The sequence below is a fragment of the Chiloscyllium plagiosum genome, chromosome 2 (assembly GCF_004010195.1).
Source record: "Chiloscyllium plagiosum isolate BGI_BamShark_2017 chromosome 2, ASM401019v2, whole genome shotgun sequence".
Lineage (NCBI taxonomy): Eukaryota > Metazoa > Chordata > Chondrichthyes > Orectolobiformes > Hemiscylliidae > Chiloscyllium > Chiloscyllium plagiosum.
The window spans coordinates 13,937,330-13,956,908 of NC_057711.1; the positions used below are offsets into that span (position 1 = coordinate 13,937,330).

The 19,579-nt window shown below is 42.7% G+C and overlaps 1 protein-coding gene across 1 annotated transcript in view; it reads left to right on the forward strand.

The window, feature by feature from the left end:
• Window positions 1-657: 657 nt before the first annotated feature.
• galntl6 (polypeptide N-acetylgalactosaminyltransferase like 6) overlaps window positions 658-19,579 on the forward strand; it is a 242,319-nt gene continuing 223,397 nt past the window's right edge. Inside the window, exons 1-2 of the mRNA XM_043674606.1 lie at window positions 658-673; window positions 778-963. Coding sequence (XP_043530541.1) covers window positions 658-673; window positions 778-963 — 202 coding nt within the window. The remainder of the gene's footprint in view (window positions 674-777; window positions 964-19,579) is intronic.

Here is a 19,579-nt window from a genome sequence, read left to right on the forward strand (position 1 = left end):
TTAAACAATGTTCTTTATTTCACAGATGATTGAGTCTTTATATTTTGACATTTTTGAAATAATTGTCTCCCCATCCCCTTGCTTAGTTATTCTTCATTCTCTAACCAACCTTGACCTTCCTTTTCCTGGGCAATTAGGAATGGGAACTAAATGCGAGCCTCACCTACACTGCCTCCTTTCACAGGATAGGCCAATATTTGTTGCCCATTCCTAATTGCCCATGGGGCAATTAAGAGTCAACCACATTACTGAAAATCCGGAGTCACGTGTTGGCCAGACTAGGTAAGGATGGCAATTTCCTTCTGTAAAGGAAATTAGTGAACCAGAAGGGGTTCTTGTGACAAATGATATGGATTCAACATAATCTGGAATTAAGAGTCTAATGACTTTTCTTCTTTCTTGAATTCAAATTCTACCATCTGATATGGTGACATTTAAACTCTAGTTTAAACCCCAAATGTTACCTGGGTCTCTGGATTAACAGTCCAGCAATAATACCACTCAGGCCATGGCCTCTTTCATCTTCCGAGACCATTCAAAGTAGCCTCTAACTCACCCTCACGCTCCTGCTTCCCATTAACAACCACTTAGGAGCCTTTCAATCTACTCCAGCAATCAATGCCCATACCTTGTTGAATGAATGGGAAAGAAGAGAGAATGGCAAAGGGAGAAAGTGGGCACAAAAAAAAAGCTTCTACCATTCTGATTGTCTGAAATCTGTACAATCCCAAATCTTTAAAAAAAGGTTTGAAGTGCTCACACCTTTATGTTTTCCAGAACATTTGAAAGAACGTTTAGAGGAATACATGGCTAGATTTCCGAAAGTGAGGATTATGCGCACTAGGAAGAGGGAAGGCCTGATCCGAACCAGGTTGCTAGGAGCTTCAGTGGCCAAAGGTGAAGTTTTGACCTTCCTGGACTCTCACTGTGAGGCCAATGTGAACTGGTTGCCACCATTACTTGGTAAGTGGTTTTCTGGGTTCACTTTAATGACTGTAATAGGCTTAGCTTCTTTGTGTTTTATATTCTGACCAAGCATGTTCTCTCTCTGAGAGGACAGTTTTCAAATGACATCCCACATGAGACTTTGAAAGATAGGAATAAGAGAGGTGAGAGAATACAACATCGGAAAAAGGGGTTTTAAACATAATGACCATCAGCTACACTGCCAACCTTATGCATGCTACAATGTTGGAGGCAGAGGTGAGTGAAGAATTCTAAATACACCTGCTACACCCATTTATCCTCGTAACAGGCAGAAACATACTGTTGTGACCTAAAGAAAGACCCAGGGCACAGCTGGCACATAAAATTCAGTGCCTGATTCACATTGTTCATTTTTGAGATCTTTGAACATTTGCCTGTCAATATTTGCTCTTACATCAGGGCCAATCACTCAGTAAGATTGTCATAACCTGTTATAATCCCAAGTCCAAGATCCAACCAAATGACCAGATTGAGCTGCAGATCCTTCACAGTTCATCCGCCATGCAATCTTGGGGAATCCAGAATCTGAAGGCACTGTGCAAAGTCAGAACCAGGTTTTTTCAGAGATTTAAGTTAAGAATATGCAAGAGGTGGTCAAGGTTGATGCGCTCAAATGGCAACTATCACTCAATCGTCAGCTTTAAATCTGAGATATGGAGTTTTGTTTTTCCAAAGAAATAAAGGGACATGGGACAAAGATGAGTATGTGGAACTAGCTCACAGATCAGCTATGATCTCATTGAATGCTAGAAACTGAAGCAGCTGCTGCTACCTTCAACTCATCCATTGGATGAGTTAGTTTCTCTCTACTGGAGTGTTTAGTCAGGTATAAAGTTGTAAATTCTTAACTTTGATTTATATTTTGTGCTCACTTTTTCATTAACTCTCCAAAAAATAGGTTTCTGGGCTTATCCCCACCATATTCATCCATAGCCCTTGCTTACTATCTATCTTAATACCTTAGATGGTTAAATTAATCCCTTGTAATTCCTTAAAATTAATCCCTTGTAATTCCTTCTAATGCCCCTGGCCTGATTACCCCTGTCTGCTCACCCTACTTAACCTCAGGACCAGTTTGAGCTGCAATATAATTCAGTACTACTTCAGACCAGCTCGCTGAAAACGAGCTCACAGTCTGTCTGAAACCTGACAATGCCTGATGTGTGATGGCTGTTGGTGAGATTTTGAAAGACCTTCTGTTTGAAGCTGAAAATTTGTCAAAGACAACAACATACACTTGTATGGCTGTCTCTAATAAAAGCATCCCAAATTGCTTCACAAATTTGGTGCTGAGCAAGATCAGGATGAGTAACCGACAGCTCATTCAAAGAGCTCAGTTTTAGCAAGGGTCTTGAAGGATGATGGAGCAATAGAGGGAAATGTGGAGATTTGAGAGGAAATTCCGGAACTTGGGGTCAAAACATTTGAAGGCAGGCTGTCAATTCCTCCAGCGGTGGATACACAGACATCAAAATTAGGTGGAGTGTTGTAGGAATAAAGGAAATTCCATGAATAGGAAGGGGTGAGTCCATTAAGGGACTTATAAAGGATGAGGATTTCAGGATTGAGGCATTGCCAGGCTAGGAGCCAGTGTCGGTCGGCAATGTGAGATTTCCAGCTTTATCATTATGTACACCAGCCTAATTCTGGTTTGATATCAGACTAGCAACCAAGAGTTCAGATCACACCCCACCAAGTTGTAGAATTAAATTCAGAAATCTATTGACCCAGGAATTAGTGGTGAATACCACCTGGATTGTTATACTGTCTCCAGGGGAAGGGATATAATTGGGCCCTTGCATGCCTCCTCTCCTACACATTGAGACTATTCTGTGGAAACAGGTTTGGAGGCAAGACTGGGACTGCAATTCAGAGAATCCCATGTCAGGATGGCCACATCTGAGTGGCCGTGATGGAAATAGGGTCTAGTTGGCCCTAGCTGCCTACTTGGAAGTTGCAGGTAGATCATTTGACTCCGCTTCAGATCACAGTACTGAGTTGGCTGGGATTGTATCGACAATCCTTCCCCAGTGAAGTTTCCAGGATCGGCCTCCTGTTAGGAAGTAGGGGACCAGAAGGCCATATTGCAGCCACATGTGGATTTCAACAGTTTCCTCATTTCCCCTTCCCCCACCTCATCCTAGTTTCTAACCTCCAGCAACACGATCCCCTGACTTGTCCGGACTTGTCCGACCTGCCCATTCCAGCACCACTGATCCAGAATCTGGTTTCCAGCATCTGCAGTCATTGTTTTTACCACAGTGTGAACATTGTCCATTGTGGCTAAGCTTCCCATCCAGGTTAGTCTAATGATTGGGAAACTATGGGAATGGTTTTTTAAAACATAGAATTCCCTATGGTGTGGAGCAAATCATTCAACCTATCGAAGAACATCTGACCTGGACCCACCCCCACGATCCTATAACCCTACGTTTACCATGGCTAATCCAACCAGCTTGCACACCGCTGGATACAATGGAGAATTTAACATGGCCAATCCACCTAACTTGCATATCCTCAGAGGATGTTTTCAGGATGGATTCTCCTACATGCACTGGCAGCACTTATCTCTTTCAGTAGCTTCTTAATTAGCCATCTCCCAGCCTGGAATTGAGCCCAAAATGAAGGTCCTTACAATCTCAGTAAAATCCAGCTCATTGCAGTTGACTCAAGGTAACTCGGGATCTGGAATGGTGAGTGTCTTGTCAGTTATCCATGTCCCAAGAATGAATCAAGCAAATCACAGTCCATATAAAGTCCATTCATTTTGTGTTGGGACTTCGCAAGGAGCAAACAGTGGAATTTGATGTTCTGCTATCACATTTAGGACCCTAATTTGCTGGGAAGATAATGAGCTGAAAGAAGATCACCTTCATGGTTGCATTAACAAAACAGGAAGTTGCAGCAAGGAAGAGAATGTATTGTGAGTTGTGAATCGTTGTAAGTTGTTGGATGATTTGTACCACCTGGGCTGTCAATTTTGTAACGTGGATGAATGTCCTCAAAGTCCCCTCATCTCCCTCCATCTTAATGAAACTCAAATTAATTTCTGAATTAATACAACTTAATCTCATCATCAGAAGATAGTCCTGGCAATTAACAGTGTGAGGACACTCTTCAAATTCCTCCCATATCACTCAACCAACGAAGCTCACAGGAGAGTAATCGTGTGGTTTTGTTCTTGCAGTTGCCACATTGTTCCTTGAGAACTTTTAAACTTTTTAAATGAATTTTATTTTTCCTATATTATCTTTGATTATTTTCCTCCCATTCCTTTCGGCTTTTCATTTTTCCCCTCATTTATGTTTCTGAACGTGGTTTGATTCTAATTCATCTCTTCCTCCATCATTCCTCTGCCTCTTTTTCCATCCATTTTGCTGGTCCCATTGCTCAGTGAGGTCCCAAAGGTCACATGCCACTTGACAATTTTGAATTCAAGAAGTTGCGACATAAACAGTTTGAGGTGATTGTTGAGGAAAGGAAAAAGCAACCACAGCTACGGACATAAAGGGCCATGTATACTCCTTCCATGGTCGAATCTATAGGATGTAGGAACAGATATAGGTCATTTAGCCCATCGAGACTACTCCACCACACAATGATATCATGGCTGATCTAGTAATCTCAAATCCACTTTCTTGCTTTAACCCTCGATTCCCTGACTGTTTAACTGCCTGTCTGTCTCAGTTTAGAATATACAGAATGACTCAGTCCTCTGTGGCAAAGTATTCTATAGATTCACAGCCCTCAGAAGAAATTCCTCCTCATTTCCGTCTGACATGTGCAACCCCTTTACTGTGAGATTGTACCCTCTGGTCCAAAGCTCTCCCATAAGGGGAAACAGCCTTTTCACATCTGCCCTGTCAAGTCCTCTCAGAATCTTACATATTTCAATAAGGTCACCTCCCATTCTTCTGTATTCTAAAAAGTACAAGCTCAATCGACTCAACCTCTCCTCATAAGACAGTCACTGCATGCTTGGCACTTTGTCTTGTGGATATTCTCTGGACTGCCTCCAATATCTTTCCTTTGATAAGGGACCAAACCTGATCACAGTATCACAGCTGTGGCCTGGCCTGTACCGAAAATACTTTTAGCAAAACCTCCCTTCATTTATATTACGTTACCTTCAAAATAAAAGCCAACGCTCCATTTACTTTCCCTCGTACCCTCTGAACACGGATGCTAGCTTTTTATGATTCATGGACAAGGACTTCCAAATCAGTCTGTCTTCAGTCATTCTCCAGTTAAGTGATGTTTAGCTCCTCTATTCTCTGTTCCTGTGAGAACAGCGCGAGATGCCGTGACCCAGCAGATTCTGTACCAGCGTCACCTCCGGTCTGATAAATGAACTGCGAAAGGCTAATTATTGGTTACTGTATCGCCTACACCCTCCACTACCACGCACTCAAACATTGGACCTTTGAGTTGCATTGGGTGCCGCCACTAGCCCATCACCCTGAAACGTCTCCAGGATATTCCTTTTGCTTGACTATTTCCTTTTGGAGGGCTCAGTGGGGTCAGCCAGACAGATTTTAAAAACTTTCAGAAAAACCCCAGTCCTCTCCAGTGGGGGGTATCTCTTCTTTTGGTGCGAGAGTACTGAATCAGAGGATTAGGCCCTTTACTTAGCAAAGTGATCTGCTTGGGTATAACACCAGGTTCTGTGTCATGCACATTGATGGTGTTTCTCCAGGGTACTGAGCTTTCTCCATTTCCTCAAGTCCAAACAATACAGAATATCACATCCTTTGAGTTCAGATTTTATACCTATGCAGTGCATGTATTGCCCATGGTGGTTTATTCCATTACACAAAGACAATTCGCAGTAACCAGGAGTGCCTTTAGGACAATAAACACATGGTTTAAAATAAACATAATCACGGGCAAGGAATCCAGATGAAATTTGCCTCAGCAATATCATCAGAAGTATTTAATATCCAGCAAAATCCAACCTTGTGTGAGGAGGGAGTCATCCACACGTGAAAACGGTTTCAGGCTTCACAATGGAGTCAAGCTAGGAGCAATTTTCACCCAAGCTGTTTCATATTAAATATTCATGGTGCGAATACTTGCGTTACGCAATTTCATTTATTGCTGTCAGTGGTTCCGAATGCACACTGATCAATTGCCTCTGTTTGCTGTAAAGTTGGCTCTTAAAATCGACAGTAAAATGGAACAAAGATTGTTTTTGAAGGCTGACATCCCAGACATAAATCAGTCCGACCGACTTGCAGAATCTTATCTTCTTCCTTCGGCTTGCTGTGCTGCATTTCCCAGACAAATTGTAAAAGAAAATACATTAAAATTACCATCCGGGAGGGTTCAGGGATGACAAATGGTTCAAGGCTGTGTTCACACCTGAACATAACAATCTGGAGCGAATGGGAGGGACTCCACAACTGATTGGGGAGTTCTTATCCATCAAGTTATTCTGCAAGTTAGTAGCGTTGAAAGGGATTTATTGGCTCCTATAGGATTTAAGCACGCAATCATTTCTGCTATTCATAATAGTATGGTATTTAATTAAGGTTCGCCATGAAAATTCACATGTTATCGTTGATTGCTGTTTTTAAATCTAAGATTGATCAGTTTTGTAATGCAAAGCCACAAAGAGAAATGGCACAAAGTCAGGTCTATGGGGTTACATCAGGAGAGCTAGGGGAGATGAAAAATACAAAAGAACCGCGGATGCTTTAAATCAGAAACAAACACAGAAGTAGCTGGAAAAGCTCAGCAGATCTGGTAGCATCAGTGCAGAGAAATCCAAGTTAATGTTTCGGATCCGGTGACCCTTCCTCAGACCCTCCGATTTCTTTTTGCAGATACTGCCAGACCTGCTGAGCTTTTCCGGCAACTTCTATCTTTGCTTCTGAGCTAGGAAGATGATGGCTTAGTGATATTGTCACTGCGTTGTTAATCTAGCAGCCCTGGTATTGCTTTTGGGACCTGGGTTCGAATACTGCCATGTTGGTATCTGAACTGAATTTTTTTAGAAAAGGTAATCTGGAATTAAGAGACTAATGATGATATCAATTGTTGGGAAAATTGTCCTTCAGGGAAGGAAATCTGCCATCCTTATCTGACCCGATCTACATGTGACTCCAGACCCACAGCAATCCGGTTGACACTCAGCTGCCCTCTGGGGATGGAGCAATAAATTCTGGCCTAGCCAGTCACGCCCACATCCCATGAATAAACAAGAAAAACACTTTGGCATAGTACAGGCTTATTCTTCCTCTGATCTTATGTGCAGTTCTTGTGCTCAAAGGGTTAACTGTTTGTCAGGTCTTGTCAAACTCTGTAGAATCTGTTCACTGAAGTGTTCTGTTTCCTCCAGTGCAGATTTATGTGATCAAAGGATTATCCCAATCCCTTTTGCACTTCATAAATTCCAGTTTCAACGACAAACCCCTGATCCCAGGCTCTAGCTTGACCAAGTTCTGAATCAAATCAGTCATCTAGACACCGTTATAGAAATCCGAGGCTTTCCCCACAGGTCTATTATCTCTTAATTGCATCAGGCATGTGAGTCCTAGAAGGAATTAGTCCCTAGTTGGGCAACTGAGAAAGAGAGAGAGCTCCGGCAAAGAGAGCTTGTAGCTGAATGTTTATCAGTTGGAATCTCATCTGGTGCTTTTAATTCCTCACAGCATCATGGTGTCCCTCAGTTATATCTACATGGACCTGTTTCTTCGCGATGGTCTGGATTTATATCAAAGCAAACGTCTTCCACCTTTATTTGCATTGCTGCCAATTTTCTGCCCAACATTGGCTCCTTCCTGGGCTATATTCCTTTGGCAGTGGATATCAGATCCGCTGTTTCTCCCAGTTCATATCTGTTGTGGCTCCAGCTTTTGGGGGAGATTTTATTTCCTCAGGTTATTCATTACAAGTTCACATCTCAAGCCATTGCAGAGGGCCCATTGACGCAGTAGCATAATGCTTATGTTGCTCGACTAACAATCCAGAGTTCTGCATTTGTAAGTTACTAGCATGGGTTGAAGTTGTACCCTATTGCTCTTCATTTCCCCGCACTAATGCAACTAACCTACACATCCCTGAACACTTTGGGCAATTTAGCATGGCCAATTCATCTAACCTACGTGACTACCTGGTCAGGTCCACGCCCCCCACTAATCCACCCTCCTGTCCTGGCACCCTCCCCTGCCACCACAGGAATTACAAAACCTACGCCCACACCTCCTCCCTCACCTCCATCCAAGGCCCCTAAGGAGACTTCCGCATCCATCAAAGTTTTACCTGCACATCCATCAATGTAATTTACTGTATCTGTTGCTCCCGATGCGGTCTCCTCTACATTGGAGAGACTGGACACCACCTCACAGAGTGCTTTAGGAAACATCTCCGGGACACCCGCACCAATCAACCCCACTACTCTGTGGTCCAACATTTCAACTCTCCTTCCCACCCAGCCAAGGACATGCAGATCCTGGGCCTCCTCGACCACCTCTCCTTCACCACCTGATGCCTGGAGGAAGAACGCCTCATCTTCCGCCTCGGAACACTTCAACCCCAGGGCATCAATGTGGACCTCGCCAGTTTCCTCATTTCCCCTCCCCCAACCTTACCCCAGTTCCAACCTTCCAGCTCAGCACTGTCCCCATGACCTGTCCTACCTGCCAATCTTCCCTTCCCACCTATCCACTCCACCCTCCCCTCTGACCTATCACCTCCATCCCCATCCCCATTCACCTATTGTACTCTTTGCTACCTTCTCCCCAGCACCCCCTATGTATCTCTCCACCCTGGAGGCTTCCTGCCTCCATTCCTGATGAAGGGCTTTTGCCCGAAACGTCGATTTTCCTGCTCCTCTGATGCTGCCTGACCTGCTGTGCTTTACCAGCACCACTCTGATCTAAACTCTGGTTTCCAGCATCTGCTGTCCTCACTTTTGCCTAATTCATCTACCCTTCACACTTTTTGGATTGTGGGAGGAAACTGGAGCACTGGGCGGGAACCCGCACAAACACGGGGAGAATGTGCAAACTCCACGCAGTCACCTGAGGCTGGAATCGAACTTGGATCCCTGGCGCCGTGAGGCAGCAGTGCTAACCACTGAGCCACTGTGCTGCCCGAGGGTGAAGCCATCCACTTTGGTAGGACGAATGGAGCTGTAAAGTATTTCTGAAGTGGTGAAAGTTGGAAAATACTGATCTTATAAGGATTTAGGTGTCCTTTTTCATAATTGACTGAAAATTAGCATGTGACTGCAGGAAACAATTTGGGAGGCAGACTTTCATCACAAGAGGATTTAAGCACTGCAACAAAGACATCTCACTTCAACTGTGTAGCACCCTGGTTGGACTGCACTTGAAGCATTGTATGCAGTTCTTGTTCCCTTCCGGGGGAGAGAGAAAGACAGAACACAGCAGGTTTTCATCAGACTCTTCCTGGGATAGTGGATTGTCCTGTGAGGACTAATGGAGGAGAATGGGCCCATGACCTCTGGAATGAGAAGAAAAACCCCAAAGATTTAGTGAAGAGGAGTCACTGGATCTGAAATGTTAATTCTGATTTCTTTCCACAGATGCTGCCAGATTTTCCAGGCAATTTCTGTTTCTGTAATCTCTGCAGTTTAGAGGAAGGAGAGGTGATTTCATGGAAATTCATGAAATTCTTAAAAGGATAGACAGCACAGACACAGGAAAGATGTTTCCCCTGACTCTGGGGTGCAGAACCAGGAAATAGTCTTAGAATAAAAGGTAAGCCAGTGAGATGAGAAGGAACTTATTCATTCAGAGGGTGGTAAATCTTCGGGGTTTTCTACCTAGGAGGGCCATGGAAGCTTATTCATTAAATAAATGAAGAATAAAGATTGATAGATTCCTAGTTACTAATGATATTAAAGGATATGGGGAATATGACATTAAAGTAAATAGTTAACCTTGATCTAGAAGGGCTGAATGGCCTGCTTCTACTTCTACACCCCAAAAACAGCAAATATGGGTTTCACTCCTGTCATCCTGAGAAAATGAATTTAATTAAAACATTACTATAATTATAGAGTGCATAGCAAACGGCCACCTGCATTTATGTAGTGTTTTTAATGTGGTAAATCATTCCAGGGTCACAGGAGTGAGAGCAAGCAAAATTTGACCCAAAGAAATATTGGGTCAGATGACCAAATATTTTGACAGAGAGCAATTTGAATGAGAGGTGGAGTCCACAGAGTTGGGGCTGTTCGGGGAGGAAAGTCCAAGTCATTAAACCGAGGCAGCAGATGATGGAGTTATTTTAAAGTTAGGGTGCACAAAAATCCAGAATTTGAGGAACTTAGACACATAGAAGATAGGAGGAGGCCATTCAGCCTTTCGAGCTATTCATCATGATCATGGCTGATCATCTAATTCAATAGCTAAATTCTGCCTTCTCCCCATAATGTTTGATCCCATTTGCCCCAAGTGCTGTATCTAGCCACCCCTTGATTACATTCAATGTTCTGGCACCAACTACTTCCTGTGGTAATGAATCCCACAGGCTCACCACTTTTTGGGTGAAGAAATGTCTCCTCATTTTCATCCTAAATAGTCCACCTCGAACCCTCAGACTGTGACCCCTGGTTCCGGACAACTGCCCCCTCCCGCCCCCCATCCCCATCAAGAACATCCTCCCTGCATCCACCCCATCTAGTCCTGTTAGAATTTTATCATCTGTCAGCCACCCCTCATTCATCTGAACTCCAGTGAAAACAATCCTAACCGAGTAAATCTCTCCTCAAAAGTAAGTCCAGCCATCCCCAGAATCAGCCCCAGAACGTAGGTATCTTGGAGATATCATTTAAAGCAAAAATGTTTTTATTTATTCTTTCATGGGATGCAGGCATCACTGGCAAAATCAGCATTTGTTGCACATCCATGATTGCCCTGAGTTGAAAGGTTTGCTGCCTGATTTAAGATCACCTCATTGCTGCAGGTCTGGTCTCACATGTAGGTCAAGTAAGAAGAATAGATTTTCTTCTCTATAAGGCATGGCTGATGAAGGTGGGGTTTCTTTTAGAGGGGAAAGTGAGGTCTGCAGATGCTGGAGATCAAAGTTGAAACTTTATTGCTGGAACAGCACAGCAGGTCAGGCAGCATCCAGGGAACAGGAGATTCGACGTTTCGGGCACAGGCCCTTCTTCAGGAATGAAGAAGGGCCTGTGCCCGAAACGTCGAATCTCCTGTTCCCTGAATGCTGCCTGACCTGCTGTGCTGTTCCAGCAATAAAGTTTCAACTCTGGTTTCTTTTAGAAACAAACAATGATAGTTTCAAGCTAACACTAGCATTAAATTCCAGATTTATTTTTTTTCCCCGTATTGATGGATTCCAAATTGCTGTGGTGAGATTTTAACACATGCCCCAGATCATTAGCCTGGGCTGCTGAATTATTAGTGCCACTTCACCACCATCTTCCCACAAATGTCGAGACAATGAAACATAGAAACTGGACACTGGTATAACCTTTTGAAACTACTCCACCATTGTCATGGCTCATCCTCTACCTCAATGCCATATTCCAGTTTTCTTCACATACCTGTCCATGCCTTCAAAATCTAAACTGTGCCTATCTTTTTTTTTTGAATATATTCAGAAATTTGGCCTTTTGCAATCAAACATTCCATTGGTTTGCTATCCCTTGAGTGAAGGATTTTTTTCCTTCTCTCAGTCCTAAGTGGCTTTTCCTGTATCCTGCGACTGTGATTCTAGAAACCTCAACCAGGGGAGACATCTTCCCTGCAGCTAGTCTGTATAGCCCTGTTAGAATTTGATACGTTTCAACAGAAAAGCAAAGCTAAAATGCAATTGAAAGTGGACTTGGTTTACTGACTTTTTTTCTGGATCAAGTTTGTGATGGTTTCCTTTGTTTTCAATCATCCCAACAGTGTGGTTTTATTCAGACTACAGACGTTGGAGTCAACTATTAGAGTGAACAGCTTAAACCCTCATCATTACACTTGGTTTACTGCTTATATTCCCCGACCCGATGTAATCTTCCTCGAGGCAGTAAAATAAACACTTCACGGGCTGTGACCGGAGTTAAAATCAGATTTATTAAGTCATAAAGAGATAAGGGAACAGAGACAACAGCAGATTCAAAGTTATCCTTGGACAATACAAAGTAACAAATGGCTGCATCGGTGATGCTGTACAAGACACTGGTAAGGCCGCACCTGGAGTATTGTGTGCAATTCTGGTCACTGTGTTATTGGAAGAATGTGGAAGCTTTGGAAAGGGTTCAGAGGAGATTTACAAGAACATTGCCTGGTATGGAAGGAAGGTTTTCCGAGGAAAGGCTGAGGGAACTGAGACTGTTTTCATTGGAGAGAAGCAGGTTGAGAGGTGACTTAATTGAGATGTAAAGAATAATCGGTGGGTTAGATAGGTTGGACAGTGAGAGCCTTTTTCCTCAGATGGTGAGGGCTAACATGAGGGGGATATAGTTTTAAATTGAGGGTCAGATATTAGGCTTAGTTTCTTCATTCAGAGTGTAGTAGGGGCATGGAATTGCCTGCCTGCAACAGTAGTGGGCTCGCCAACGTTAAGAGCATTTAAATGGGCATTGGACATACATACGGATAATACAGGAACAGTGTAGGTTAGATGGGCATCAGATGGAGCAACATTGAGGGCTGAAGGGCCTGTACTGCGCTGTAGTGTTCTATGTATGTTTGAATTGTCATAAGAATGGCCACAAACATCCCTGAATATCAACATTGGTGGTGCAGTTTGTTGCAGACCATTTCCCTTATTGCTGATCTTCTTCTCTCTCTGTCTGTCTAAGGGCTTTGACAAGCCACCAATCAAGGATGGCTTATCTGTTTAGAACCTTCATAACTTTATTGGCTTTGCTTAGGTCTCCCCTCAACCTACTCTGTTTCAAAGGCAACAACGCTAACCTACCCAATCTTTCACCATAATCAAAATTCTTCAGTCCAGGCAAGATCTCTTTATATCTGTTCTCATGCAATAGCATCACTTCTATGATGTGGTGATCAGAACTGCACAACACTCCAGCTATGATCTCTCAAGTGTTTTATACAGTTCTCCCAGTTTTTGTATTTTATGTCTCAACAAATAAAGTCAAGTATCCTGTATGCTGTCTTGACTACTTTTTCCACTGGCTCACTGCCAAGCAACAGTGCTAACCCCTGAGCCAACAAAGATACATTCCTTACTATTTCTCTGGACTTCCAAAGCAAGATCCATGCATTTAAATCTCTGGAGAGGAACTTGAACCCATGACCTTCTGACATAGAGATAAGAGCCTGATAATTGAGCTATTTGGTGTACTATGCAATGAAGAAGGAATAATTGATAATGTGGTTGGGGATTAGCAACCATAATATGGTAAAATTCTTCAAAGTGGAGGATGAGGTAGTTGTTTCTGAGACTAGGGTCCTGAAACTTAACAAGAGAAATTGCAATGGTGTGAGATGAGTGCAAGTTGATTTTTCCTTGAAAATGGAGTCGCAGGTAGATAGGATAGTAAAGACGGCATTTGGTATGCTTTTTTATTGGTCAAACCATTAAATATAGGATTTGGCAGGTTATGTTGGGGCTGAACAGGACATTGGTTAGACCACTTTTAGAATATTGTGTGCAATTCTGGTCTCCCTGCTATAGGAAGGGTGTGGTGAAACCTTAAAGGGTTCAGAAAAGATTTACAAGGATGTTTCCAGGGTTGGAGGATTTGAGCTAGAGGGAGAGGCTGAATAGGCTGGGCCTAGTTTCCCTGAAGTGTCGGAGGCTGAGGGGTGAACCTTATGGAGGTTTATAAAATCATGAGGGGCATGGATAAGGTAAATAGGCAAGGTCTTTTCTCTCAGGTGACAGAGTCCAGAACTAGAGGGCACAGGTTTAGATTAAGAGGGGAAATATTTGAAAGGGACCGAAGGGCATTTTTTTCGTACAAAGCATGGTGCGTGTATGGAATGAGCTGCCAGAGGAAGTGGTGGAGGCTAGTACAATTACAATATTTAAAAGGCATCTGGATGGGTATATGAACAGAAAGGGTTTAGAGGGATATGGGCCAAGTGTTGGCAAATGGGACTAGATTAATTTAGGATATTTTTTCGGCATGGACAAGTTTGACAGAAGGGTCTGTTTCTGTGCTGTATGTCTCAATGACTCTGTGAGTTAGTTTGAATGGATTGGGAAATTTCATTGGAAGGAATGAAAGTGGATAGGCAATGGCAAACATTCATGAATAAATGGGCAAACTACAAAAATAATTGATTACTGTTGAGCATAAAAGTATAAAGAGAAAAGTGACCAAACCATGGCTTACAAGGGAGGTTGGAGATAGTATTAGATGCAAAAAGGAGGCTTACAAATTGGCAAGAGAAAATCAGCAGACTGAGGTCTGGGAACAGTTTAGAAGTCAGCAAAAGAGGACCAATGGATTGATTAAGAAAGCAAAAATAAACCGTTGGAGTAATCTTTAAGGAACAAAACTGACTGTAAAATTTCCAATACATATGTAAAGAGAGAAAGATTGATAAAAATGAATGTATGCCCCTTAGAATCAGAAATGAGGGAATGTTTAACGAGCAACAAAGAAATGACTGCTGAACTAAATTCATACATCGCTCTGCCTTCACAAAGGGGACATAAATAACATACTAGAAATGATGGGTTTTACTGAGGGAGAAACTTAAGCGAATCAGTACTAGAGAAATGATGTTGGACACATTAACGGGAATGAAGGCTGGTCAATTCTGAGGGTCTCCTAATCTACATCCCATGGTACTTAAGAGGGTGGCACTAGAAATAATGAATGCATTAATCTTCCAACATTCTTTAGACTCTGGGATAGTTGCTGCAGATTGTACAGTAGCTAATCTAACCACCCTATTTTAAACAGTAGCTCAAGAGAAAACAGGGAATTACAGACCAGAAGACAGGAAGATGCTAGAGTCCATTATCAAGAATTTTACAGTGAAGCATTTTAAAAAAAAAAGTGATTGAATCAGTTACAGCCAGCATGGATCTGCAAAAGGGAAATCATGCTTGCCAAATCTACTGTAATTATTTGAGGACGTAACCAGTTGTGTTCATTGGGGAGCCAGTGGGGTTGATTTATTTGAACTTTCAGAAGTTTGGCAAAGTCCAGCATAATAAGTTAAAATGTAAAATTAAAGCACATATGATTCAGGTTAGTATATTGGGATGTGTGGAAAATTTGTTCGCAGTCAAAAGAAACCAGTAGGATTAAATGGGTCTTTTTCTGAATGGCAGGAAGTGACTAGTGGGGTATCTCAGTGATTTACAATGTATGTTAATGATTTAAATGAGAGAGCTAAATGTAATGTCTCAAAATTTGTAGATGATGCAAAGCTTGGTGTAAGGGTGAGCTATGAGGAGGACACAGATATTGTAGTATGATTTGGACAGGCTGGGCAAATGCGTAGCAGATGCCGTAGATTGTGGATCAATGTGAGATTATCCACTTTTGTAATAAAAATAAGAAGACAGATTATTATCTGAATGGCTATAAATTGAGAGAGGGGAAATGCAATTGAGACCTGGGTGGCCTCATGAACCAGTGGCTGTGGGGCTGTGCGGAGAGCTGTGACTAGTGGGGTTCCACAGGGATCAGTGCTAGGACCTCTGCTGTTCTTGATCGCCATAAATGATTTGGAGGAAATCCTAGCTGGTCTGATTAGTCAGTTTGCTGATAGTACAAAGATTGGTGGAGTTGTGGATAGTGAGGAGGATTGTCAGAGGATACAGCAGCATATAGGTCAGTTGGAGGCATGGGCAGAAAAATGGCAGGTGGAGTTTAATCCAGAGAAATGTGAGGTGATGCATTTTCGAAGTTCAAGACTTCAGATTATTATCTGAATGGCTATAAATTGAGAGAGGGGAATATGCAATTGAGACCTGGGTGGCCTCATGAATCAGTGGCTGTGGGGCTGTGCGGAGAGCTGTGACTAGTGGGGTTCCACAGGGATCAGTGCTAGGACATCTGCTGTTCTTGATCGCCATAAATGATTTGGAGGAAATCCTAGCTGGTCTAATTAGTCAGTTGGTTATAGTACAAAGATTGGTGGAGTTGTGGATAGTGAGGAGGATTGTCAGAGGATACAGCAGCATATAGGTCAGTTGGAGGCATGGTCAGAAAAATGGCAGGTAGAGTTTAATCCAGAGAAATGTGAGGTGATGCATTTTCGAAGTTCAAGACTTCTGGCCTATAATTCCCTGTTTTCTTTCACTCCTTTTTAAAATAGTGGTTAGATTAGCTACCGTACATTCTGTAGGAACTGTCCCAGAGTCTAAAGAATGTTGGAAGATGACCACCAATGCATCCACTATTTCTAGTGCCACTCCCGTAAGTACTCTGGGATGTTGATTAGGAGACCCTCCGGATTGACCAGCCTTCATTCCCATTAATGTCTCCAACACCATTTCTCTAGTACTGATTAGCTTCAGTTTCTAGTAGAAATTGCACAGTAAACGGCATATTGATATGCAAAGGGATCTGGGTGTGCAGGTCCACAGATCACTGAAGGTGGCAGTGCAGTGAGATAAGGTAGTAAAAAAGACTTATGGCATGCTTGCCTTCATTGGAAGGGGCATCGAGTATAAGGATAGACAAGTTATGCTGCAGCTTTATGGAACGTTAGCTAAGCCACACTTTGAATATTGTGTACAGTTCTGATCATTACCAGAAGGATGTGGATGCTTTGGAGAGGGTACAGAAAAGGTTTATCAGGATGTTGCCTGGTAGGGGGGAATTTAGCTATGAAGAAAAAGGTTGGCTACACTGGGTGTGTTTTAGGCTTTTCCCAGGGTGGAGGAGTCAATTACCAGCAGACAGAGGTTCAAGGTGCGAGAGGGGAGGATGTTCAAAGGAGATGTGCAAGGCAGCAGTTTTAAAGAATGGTGAGTGCCTGGAATGTAGTGCCAGAGGAGGTGATGGAAGCAGGCAAATAGCAGCATTCAAGATGCACCTGGATGAATACATGAATAGGAAAGGAATAGAGGGATACTGATCCTGTAGGTGAAGACCATTTTAGTAAAGGGCAAAGTATGTCAGCGCAGGCTTGGAGGGCCCAAGGGCCTATTCCTGTGCTGTATTGTCCTTTGTTTTTCTTTGTTCTTTGAAAGTAAGCGTGCAGATTGGAGATAATCCAAAGAAGGTTCACAAGGCTGACACCAGGTTTGGAAACAGTCTGATGAGGTGAGGTTGAATAAGTTGAGCCTGTCGTCATTGGAATTTGGAAAATTTAGAGGTGACCTATTGAAATATATAAGATTCTTTGGGGACTGGACAGGGTAGATGTGGAAAAGTTGTTGGAGAATCCAGGAAGAAAGTGCATGATCTCAGAATAAAGGGGTCACATATTTAAGATAGAGATGAGAAGGAATTTCTTCTGAGTTAATCTGTAGAATTCTTTACCAGAGAGGGCTGTTGAGGTTGGGTCGTTTAAGTATATTCAAGGCTGAGATGGACAGATGTTTAATCAGTGAGAGAATCAAGGGCAATGGGGAAAAGGTAGCAAAGTGATCACACTGGCAAGGATCTCATTGAATAATGGAACAGACCTAATGAACTATCTCATCTCATGGTCTTAACCTCTTCTGCATTCTCTCCAATGAATTCACATCTTTCCTAAAGTATGATGCACAGATCTCTTACAACATACTTGAGCTGATGTCTAACCAATGCCCTATCTAGGTTCACTATATCTTTGCTGTTCTTGCACTTTATGCCCCTATTAATGAAGCGTATAATACTGTATGCTTTATCAACAACTCTCTCTACTTCTCTCTCCTTTTAAAAGAACTTATTTCTCTTCTTTAGAATAGTATCTTTTTTATTGCCTCACTATGTCCTTTTTGTACCCAACAATATAACCTCACTCATCTCCAAATTGAACATCATCTCCCACCCATCCACCACTCCATCAATGTGCCAATAAAGTCCTACATTAATCTCCCCAAGGTTAATAATTCTTCCATGTTTGTGTCCTCCACTTGCACATCAAGATCTAAATCCTTTATAAGTATGCTACCTTCAAAAAGAAGATGATTTGGGCACAGTCAGGTTATGTTTCCTCAGAAGAGAACGTAGGACAAACAAATCCATATCTAACAGGAGAAGCAAGAATCCCAATACCAAACCCTGGGGAACACAAAGCAAACCTTCCTCTAGCTGGAAAAATCATCATTACCAATTACCCTCAGCCAATTTTGTGTCTATGTTGCTACTGTTCCTTTTATTCCAGAGCCTATAACTTTGCTGACAAGGCTGTTGTGTGGCACTTGATAAAACACTCTCTGGAGCCCCATGTACACCACATCAATAGCCTTGCTATCATTAACCTTCCCTGTTACCTCTTCAAAGCATGATGTGGAGGTGCTGGTGTTGGACTGGGGTGGACAAGGTCATACGACACCAGGCTATCGTCCAACAGGTTTATTTGAAATCAGAAGCTTTCAGAGCGCTGCTCACTCCACTTGACAAGGGGCAGTGCTCCGAAAGCTTGTGATTTCAAGTAAACCTGTTGGACTGTATCCTGATGTCGTGTGCCTTTTGACCTCTTCAAAGCAGTTAATGAAACACTATTTTCCTTAACAAATTCATGCTATCTGCTCCAAATTAATCATATGACTAATAATTTTACCCCAGAAGTTTCCTCACCATTGAATATCAACTGACCGGCTGCAATTTGCTGAACTTGTCTTTACAGCTTATTCTGAATAAGGAGAAAGTGAGGTCTGCAGATGCTGGAGATCAGAGCTGAAAATGTGTTGCTGGAACAGCGCAGCAGGTCAGGCAGCATCCAGGGAACAGGAGAATCGACGTTTCGGGCATAAGCCCTTCTTCAGGAATGAGCCTCATTCCTGAAGAAGGGCTTATGTCCAAAACGTCGATTCTCCTGTTCTCTGGATGCTGCCTGACCTGCTGTGCTGTTCCAGCAACACATTTTCAGCTTATTCTGAATGAGGCCAATGATTGAAAGATTATTGCCGGTCCCTCTGCAATGTCCACTCTTACTTCCTTCAATGTTCTTGGATGCATTTCCTCCAGTTCCAGTGTGTTACAAACTTAGTTACTGTATTAATATGTCTTCCTTATCAATTTTAAATTCTTCTGGTGATGGAAATCCCCCCTCTGTCAGCATGACCGTTGGTCGCAAGGAAACATGCAAAATATTTATTTACACCTTGGCTGTGTCTTTTGCAGCCATTTGCAAATCCCTTTTGGTAATCAATTCTACTCTTTTTACTATCCTTTTACGACAGATGTACTTATAGAAGTATTTGGGATTTCCCTTTTATAGAAGAATACAGCGCAGTACAGGCCCTTCGGCCCTCGATGTTGCGCCGATCCAAGCCCACCTAACCTACACTAGCCCACTATCCTCCATATGCCTATCCAATGCCCGCTTAATGCCCATAATGAGGGAGAGTCCACCACTGCTACTGGCAGGGCATTCCATGAACTCACGACTCGCTGAGTAAAGAACCTACCCCTAACATCTGTCCTATACCTACCCCCCCTTGATTTAAAGCTATGCCCCCTTGTAATAGCTGACTCCATACATGGAAAAAGATTCTCACTGTTGACCCTATCTAAACC